At 56.8% G+C, this 8,239-nt stretch overlaps 3 protein-coding genes across 3 annotated transcripts; 2 read left to right on the top strand and 1 right to left on the bottom strand.

Annotated features, from left to right (window-relative positions):
- Positions 1-260: 260 nt before the first annotated feature.
- SDRG_17080 (hypothetical protein) lies at positions 261-3,414 on the top strand (the record flags this gene model as incomplete). The annotated part of the gene is made up of 16 exons (XM_008623315.1): positions 261-663; positions 710-801; positions 848-976; positions 1,023-1,118; positions 1,166-1,302; positions 1,346-1,439; positions 1,484-1,555; positions 1,604-1,654; positions 1,701-1,972; positions 2,014-2,152; positions 2,202-2,492; positions 2,537-2,763; positions 2,807-2,900; positions 2,947-3,051; positions 3,097-3,197; positions 3,246-3,414. The coding sequence occupies 16 exons, from the start codon at positions 261-263 to the stop codon at positions 3,412-3,414; spliced, it is 2,472 nt and encodes an 823-aa protein (XP_008621537.1).
- Positions 3,148-4,328, bottom strand: SDRG_17079 (hypothetical protein). Its single transcript, XM_008623314.1, has one exon. It carries the CDS (start codon positions 4,309-4,311, stop codon positions 3,352-3,354), a length of 960 nt encoding a protein of 319 aa, XP_008621536.1. The 5' UTR covers positions 4,312-4,328; the 3' UTR covers positions 3,148-3,351.
- Positions 4,329-5,969: 1,641 nt separating this feature from the next.
- SDRG_17078 (hypothetical protein) lies at positions 5,970-7,735 on the top strand (the record flags this gene model as incomplete). Its single annotated transcript, XM_008623313.1, has 8 exons — positions 5,970-6,108; positions 6,154-6,344; positions 6,387-6,482; positions 6,537-6,676; positions 6,741-6,860; positions 6,908-7,026; positions 7,077-7,489; positions 7,534-7,735. The coding sequence occupies 7 exons, from the start codon at positions 5,970-5,972 to the stop codon at positions 7,304-7,306; spliced, it is 1,035 nt and encodes a 344-aa protein (XP_008621535.1). The 3' UTR covers positions 7,307-7,489; positions 7,534-7,735.
- Positions 7,736-8,239: the final 504 nt, after the last annotated feature.

Genomic DNA, 8,239 nt, shown 5'->3' with positions numbered 1-8,239 from the left:
GCGCCGCTTGAGCCGTGTGACGTAGCATCTCGGGATGCACTAGGAAAGAGTGTACACTTGTCAAACGGTGGGTTGAAGACCCCTGATGCCAGCATCTATATAATACTATACACGTGCACCCTTTGACACACTATATTATGCTATCATGCAGATACTGTGTCATTTAAATATTTATCGATTATACAAGGTTTATCCGGAAGCAATAAGTCATCGCTGATTGGCCAAAAGTCGGACCGAGTGGCAACGTGTCGAACAGCGAGATGACGGAGGCGCCGGCGGAGGATCGCCTGCAGGAATGCGAGGCCCAGCTCGAGTCGATGGAAGTCTACGAGAAAGGACAAGTGACCGCGCTACTGGTGACTGCCAAGGAGGCCATGGCCGTCCTCCTTGCAGAGAATCTTGCCATCGAAAGCGCGTTGCCTGCTCTGCAGGCGAAGGAAAAGCACCACATCGCGCAGCAGCACGCGCACATGCACGAAGCAGCCGACTCTGCCGCCGTCATTGACGCTGAATTGAGCGATCTGCATGCCTACACGGGCGATCTCTGCGCGCTCATTGCGCCGCAAAAGAGCCGCTTGGTGCACTTGCAGCGCCATGTCGAGTACCTCAACGTACTCCTCGAAGTCGAGACCATTAGCACTCGCGCCAAGGACACCACCAACGGTAACATCGACGGCTGCGTTTCATGCATGTGATTTACGACTCGTAGGCGACATTGACTCGCTCGTGGCGCTCGCGGCCATCAACGCCAGGCTGCCGACGCTCTTTGGTCTCGAGACCAGTTTGCACTTGAAGTTGCGCGTACGCCCATGTCACATCTTTGCGTCTTGTGCTCATCCGTGCATAGACTCTCATTACAGATCGCATGGCGTACTTGGCACACGCGTTCCAAGCGTTCCACACCGAACAGCTCGAGAGTATCTTGGGCGACCTCGACTGGCCGCGTCCGCTGAGCGACGCCGACCGCGAGACGATGGTTTTGCTAATTGCGACGCCCTGCACAACGCTGACGATAGGCATAGGCCGACACGTGCGAGGCTTTTCGCGCTACGTTTGCCCGCCTCGTGCAGCTGCAGCTTTCGCTGGCGTCCGTGGCCATCGGAGACAGCTCGGCGACGGTGCTCATTTGAAATACGCCAACGCCATTGGCTGAGCTCTCTCGTAGGGACTCGACCTGTGGGCCATCGAGTGCCTCCTCTCACCTCTTGTACAGCGCTTTCGGTATCACTTCGACACTCAGCAAAAGACGAACGACGTCACCAAGCCCGAGTGGTTCTTTACGTACATCCTCGAGACCCTCCAGTACACGTATGCCCGAGGATGGGACCCTAACCTCGGTGCGTAGTGGGCACTATACCTTTGTTCAAACGTGCGTGGCGCCGGCCCTGCGCGACGCGACAGCGTCAATGCCCGACACCAAGCACCCGCTGGATGCGATGGTAGCGTCGGTTTGCTTGCGTGCACTGACGTTCACTGTCTGTAGTCGCTCTTCATTCAAGGGCTTTTGATGCCGCTGCGACACAAGGTCTCGGCGCTGCTGCCGCTCGTGGTGGAGGTATCGCACGGATGTAATGAGATTTGCATCCTACTGATGAGCTGCTAGAGCAAGCCGCTGCTGTGCCACGCGATCGATGAAATCGTTGCGTTTGAAAAGGTGTGCATATGTCTCTGAGCGCCGACTAAGATCTCTTTTTTCTCAGACGCTGCGGGACGACTTTGGCTACGTGACTGTCCAGCCGCACCAGCAGTTTAAACGCGCGCGCATCCCGACCGTCCTCGACCTCGTCGCACAATCGCCCAAAGTGTTTGGCCTCTGGACCCAGATGGACCGTGAGTACGCGCAGTCCTTTCTGACTACGTACCTCCAAGACGCAACAGCGTGGGACCTCGTGCTCGATGCGAGTGATGACGACCTCCGCGTCACCAATGCCGCGTACGCCGCCGCCTCGTGCTTGGACGCGCTGAAACAGCGGTACCGACATCGCTAATGTCCTGTCCTGAATTTGTGATCAGGTTCCAAGGGCTCTCGGACCCCGCGCATCGCTATGCGTACGTTGTACAAGTGCTCAAGCCGTTCTTGCAGCACTCGTACACGCTCTTTGCGACGTATGCCAAGACCCAAAAGATCTATGCAGCCATGCACGCGCCGTCGGTGCGCTCGTCTGAAACGTGGGATGTGTCATCGTGACGTGTCCTCTTAGGACCCGACGTGGCATCGGTATTGCGCCGCCGTCAACAGCTGCCACTTTGTGCGGCTCGTGCTCACCGAGTGGGACGAGACGGCGCTGTTTGTCGAGCTCTTGCAGATGGCAAAAGCCGCCAAGATCCAGCGCCCTGCGTTGCGCCTGCGTCTCCCGCAAGTGCAAGGACTCGCGCATCTCAACCCACTCCTCAAGCGCGAAGAAGCCCAAGTCGTAACGAACGCGCTTTTGGGTCCTGCGTCGCTCATTGTACCCACGGCTGCACTCTCGGCTGCCTTCTCAGTTGGCTCGGTACGTGGTACCACGTGCGTGCGTTGACCTCACTCGGTGATTAGAGTGTGTGGCAGTCGCTCAAGGCGTCGCCGGACGCCGTGACGCCCCACGAGGTCGTCCCAGACAAGGACGCTGGCAATGACGACAGCGAGACTCTGGTACTGGAAGGCTCCATGTTTGAAAACGAAATCACGCTCTTTCGAACGCTCGTCGAAGCACTCGAGGCCGACCTTCTGACTGCCTCCGTGACGGCCATTGTCGGCGCATGGGAAACGCGGTACCGAACCAGGTACTCTTGTCCTTAAGAACCACGCGTAAGACGCCAACTCTAGTCCGCTGTGGACGACGACACAAGCGCTCGAGTACATTGTGCAAGACGTATCGTGTGAACTCGGCGACGGCTTGCGACTGCTGACGCAGCACTTGGTACATCTGTTGCACGATGCACTTCGGCGTAGTGACAGTGCATTAGGCACAAGCTCAGACGGCGCTCTCGTCGACGCTCTTCCAGACGTATTGGAAGCACGTGGCGACCGAGCTCGACGGGTACCTCCTCAACAGTATCTTGCACCACAAGGTAGGCGCATCGTTCCTAGCTCCTCGTAGTCAGGAAATGATGTAGACCATCTCGGCGCCCGGCCGCGCCCAGCTCGCCGTCGATGTGCAAATGATCGTCAGCGTCTTCCGCCCGTACACGGCCAAGCCCATGGCCTACCTGCGCGGGTATGACAGAAGATGACATGTTGGGAATTGAAGGATATATGCAACTAGGTCGAGTGACGCGGTGACCGTGCTGACGATGGACGAGTCCAAGGCCGACGTTCTCGCAGCGGCGCTGTCGCATGGGAAGGATGCGATGGAGCAGCTCACGACGATGCTAGAGGCCAGTCATATTCATGCTCTGCGTCCGAGCCAAGTGCTTTTGCTTTTGCGCGCCTGACGAGCCGCGTGCACGCGCGACCTTGAGCTGCTTGTTTTCGGCTTCCAATAATGCATTTTGAACGTTGCTCTCGGCGAGGAGCGCCTCGAGCTCGGCGACGGTCTGGCCGTCCTTGGACGCGCGATATGTGTGCACGTCGATCAACTCTTGCTGCAGCGTTGCGTTTGTTTGCCGGAGCGACTCGAGCGATGCGCGGAGCGATTCGACGTCGGCATCGAGGGCCTTGGCACGGGCGTTGGCCTCGCCTGTCTCGTTTGCGGCAGCGGTCGCGTCGGCGCGGGCGGCCGCTACAGCCGCATGGAGCGTCGCAATCTCAGACTCGAGGTGGCGGGTCTTGATCGTGGCTGCCGTGTTGGCTTGGAGCAGCTCCTCGTTCTCGCCGTGGAAGCGCTGCAAGGTCGATCGAAGCACTTCTAGCTCCATCTCGAGATGGCGCAGCCCTTGGTTTTCTTGGCGGATCATGCGCAAGACCGATCGTAGTGTCTCAAGTTCGAGTTGCAGCTCTTTTGTCGACTCGTCCGCGACGGGCGCGGCTGCAGGCACGCCTCGTGGCGCAAAGTTGATCGACCGCGACTTGGTCGTCGGCGACAATGGCTCGTTGGCTTGCAGAAGGAGGCTTATGGTACTGAGCACGTGGCGGCTCAGCGTCTGGTCAATCTTGGCCGCGACAGGGTCGACGTAGCCGTAGAGCGACCCGAGCCAGCCGGTCGCGTTCACGCGCTTGGCGACCGACTCGGTCGCTGTCAAGAGATGGCCCACGACCGGGTACTCGTGCTGCTTGACGCTCGAGTAGGTTGACGTCGCCTTCTGCTCGCTCCAGCGCAGGAGCGCGCGGAGGATCTCGACCTCGTCGCCCGTCGCCTGCAGCACCTCGTGGAGGTTGCTGGCCTGCGTCATAAAGATTTGGAAACGAAAAAACCGGAATGAAGCGATGCCATGATGCTCCCGTGTCACGTCTTTATCCGGATATCCGGATACGAAACCGACACAGCTCGCGGAATTTCCCATGACCGTCGCACGTGGCAGCGCCGATGGAGCTCCACACGGCCGTTCCCGCCCAGTGCGTTCTTCCAAAGCATGCAATACTCTAGAGAACGCTACATTGTCTGAGGCGTGACCAGACTCTGGACCGAAATGTGGTTTCGTATGCAATTGCATCTAGATTCGACGTCACAACCACTTGATACGACTGACGCGTGCGAGCTATTGCCGTCGAGCGTCCAGGCAGTTGTATCACATGCACAGCTTCTCGAGGTGCCACAAGTCGAGTCACGGGGCGATCTCGTGGTCACTGGTAGGCCGAGAACCTTTGTGTCTTCAGGAGATATCGAATTACATTGGGTCAAAGCTGATAAATTTTAAAAATGAGTAGCCTCGCGCCACGACTTCAACTACGTGGCACAATAGAAGCGGCAAGCGGATGCAACGATCTTCTTGTTCGCAGCTTCAACGCAGTCTTCGGGGTGTTGTACGGTCCGTTCTCGCCTGGAGATTGATTGCCAATGTAGGCAAAGTCATTTGCGTTGTCAAACATGATGACGTGCGAGGACTATACCTGTACCTGAGGGTCCCTCTCGAGGTACAAGCACACGGTGGACTTCTGTTCTGCACGCGCTGTGCCCCTTCAACGAAGAAGCTGGAGCACGCTTGCGACCGTAGATTCGGCGGCTGCAGCGCGAAGAAACTGCAGGCGCAAATGACATAGCTGTCGGCGCCTGATACGGGCGTCAGGGACATGGACTTTGATGCTTCTATACGACGTCAAGGACAACTGCGTCGTCCAAGTATGCAGTAATGTGTTGGCGCCACGTCGACAGTCGATAAAACCAGAGTCGTGTGGCGCGCGTCGAACGAGATTCAAAATCCGTTGAGATTGAGATTGAGATTCGAGGTGGCGGAAAACTCTTGGGAGATCAGCCAGCAACAAGTGTGGTCGACAATCACAAGTCCAACAAAATTCAAAAGGAGCTTCTTAACTGCGTTTTTGGTCCTTGCCTTGGCCATGCAAGGCATACATGTCGGCTATAAGAGGTCTATAGCGGAATACCGGCCTGTCGGCTAGAAAGGCCGGAGAGCTGACAGTACACTGTAGTGCAAAACCCAACTCTCTCGTCGCTATTTGAGCAGACGAGCGATGTCCCTTATCATGCGTCAAGAAAGCATCAAGTAGCTTAGTTAATCGTGTTTCGCCGGCGTGAACCGGCGTGGAGGCAGGTCCATTTGCCCTGGCGCTACCTCACGTGATGTAATGCAGTTGGGTGGATGAGCATGCACCAGGTGGCCAGGGTGACGTTGCGCTGTGCTTCGCTGAAAGCCTCGCCAGTGTACACTTGTCATTCAAGCTCTTGTTCAATAAACTTCAACCCACCGAAGCGCAAGCACCATCCTATCTCGCGCGCAACCCAGTGCACACAAGGGGCAATCGAAGTACAGGATCATGTCAACATCCACATGCAAGGACTGTCTGCTCACGATGGCGCGAAGTGCCCATCTGTCTTTTCCTGCAAGAGTGGTCGCTGCCTCTGCAGCTAGGTGTCATTTCGCCATATCGCATCATGGCGTCAACCAACCCGTCCATGTCCTCGACGCCCATGTCGCGGCGGTCGATCCCGATCCTGTCGGAAGCCAAGCCGATGCTCGAGGAGAAGCGGTTCGAGGCCACGTACCGCCACGCGTGGCCCCTCCTTCTTGGCCGTGCGTCTCGCTTCGTCTACCATAGGCACTGATCCGGTTGTCTAGTTGCGATGCTCGCCGGTGTCAGCTACGGCTTTGCAGGCCTCGTCCAAACTTACTGCCTCGACGAGCCACTCCACTCGAGCGCATACGCCGAAGAGAACGTGCTTGGCGAGAGCTGCTTGGCCGTGCACCACGAGATTCCGTGGCGAGAACTCGAGCGCAAAGTGCGCAAATGCCACCGGCACGAATACTACGTACGCTACCAACTCTGTCGCCGCAACTCAATCCAAACGTAGGACCCGATGCACGACGACTGCCAAACGTGCCCCGCGGCGACGCCCAACGACCGCGTCTTTGCCGTCTTTTGGGAAACCCAAAAGGACTGCGCCATGGTATGTGCACGCTGCTGCTGCCGACCCATTGAAGGGCAACGCCATGCTTCGTAGCTCGTCAACGACCCGAGCACGCGCTACGTCACGCACGTCTACTGGGCCTTTGCCACGGTCGATGAAAAGGGCAATGTCGCGCAGTCCCTCCAGTATTGGGACGACGCAGCTATCATGCACTGCATGGCCCAGCTTCGCATGTACGAAATCGCACCGACGACCACAAATGGAAGTCGCGCTCCTCATCTGATGTGCAATATCCAGGCGCTGCATCAAGCAACTCGTCAGTATTGGCGGCGCTGACTCGCGTCACTCGTTCTTCTCGCTCCAAGAGCCGAAAGCCCTTGGTCGTTTCCTCCAGTCGTCCATCGACGTAGTGAAAAAGTACGAGTCCCGATCGACAACAATCGATCGATCGACGGGTGGCGTAGGTTCGACTTTGATGGCATCGACATGGACGATGAGACGGGCAACTCCCATGAGGCCCGCAACGACTGGCTCAAGAACCAAAGCCCGACAGTGCTCAAGTACCTCGCCGGTCTCCGTGACGGTAATATCGATATTTCGCGAATGGCAAAGAGAATAATGCTATCGGTGTAGGTATGGAGGCGATTCGAAAACCAACCGAGCCCAAGTACTTGCTAACGTGGGATGAGTTTCCGACCTCGTACGACCAGCCGGCGCCCGGCTACGCAGGCTGCTCGCAGGTCTACGAGGGCGGGTGGCGGCGCTGCATTCCCAACGAAATCAAGGACCTTGTCGACTGGGTCAACATTATGTATTACAACATGCCGTCCAACGTATGCACGCTTCTCCTTCGTGCGGCGTGACGCTAATTGTGTAGGGCGACTACGACGAGATGATGAACCACCGCATCCCCAAGTACTGGGTCCCCGCGATTGGCGCCGACAAGCTCTTGCTCGGTGCGTGCAGCAGCCTCGGGTGTGTCGAGCCAATGCCGCCGCCCGGCCAAGCCTACAAGAACGCCTTCAATGGCTCTGCGCTGTACAAAGGTACTGGCGTCGGCTGGCATCCCTTGATATTGACTCGTTCCTAGGCACGATGCTGTGGAGTGGCACGAACGACCTTCTCTTCGACAAGGGTCACACGACTGAGGCCATGGGGCGCGCTGGCAACTATGGCGTGCGCATGCCGTACCGGCCGATTGCCACTTAGATTATAGACATTATTGTACCGAGTTGACTGCTATTAAAGCATAGAGCTAACATTATAGACAGTATTGTCCTCGCGATCGGTCCAGTGCGGCTTGCGTGGAAAATCCTGTTAGAGCATCTCCACCGGTTCCCCGTATCCCACACTGGCTCTGGGTTTTTTTACCGGGCGATTTCGCTCTGTATATCGCGATACAGAGCAAGATAAAACAAAACGCCCCACCGGTCGCCCTGTAAAAAGATGCCGGGAGTCGCGATTTGTATGGCGTCGATAACTTCGAACTTCGTCTTTAAATTCGATTTTGTATTCATTTTTTGACTAGTATACAAAATATGAGTCATTCGCGATTTTACCGGGTAAAAAGCCAGGGTGCCCGGGCGCCCTGTATCGGGCACCAGGATACAGGGCGCTCGGCCAATTTTTGCTCCACCCGGTAAAAATTATACAGATACAGGGCGATTTACAGGGACCGGTGGGGCATTTCCCCGGTATTTTTTTACATATTTGGAAATTTTACAGAGCCAGTGTAGGATAGCGCGGACGGGTGGAGAAGCTCTTAGCCAATCACATCGCGTTCTCCAAATTTCTGC

Source organism: Saprolegnia diclina (genome assembly GCF_000281045.1).
Source record: "Saprolegnia diclina VS20 unplaced genomic scaffold supercont1.194, whole genome shotgun sequence".
In the NCBI taxonomy this organism is placed as follows: domain Eukaryota; phylum Oomycota; class Saprolegniomycetes; order Saprolegniales; family Saprolegniaceae; genus Saprolegnia; species Saprolegnia diclina.
This window is presented reverse-complemented; position numbering and strand designations above follow the sequence as displayed.

Bases quoted from the DNA above. Each gene is read 5' to 3' on its own strand.
- SDRG_17079 (XM_008623314.1), bottom strand. From the start codon at position 4,311: ATGACGCAGGCCAGCAACCTCCACGAGGTGCTGCAGGCGACGGGCGAC.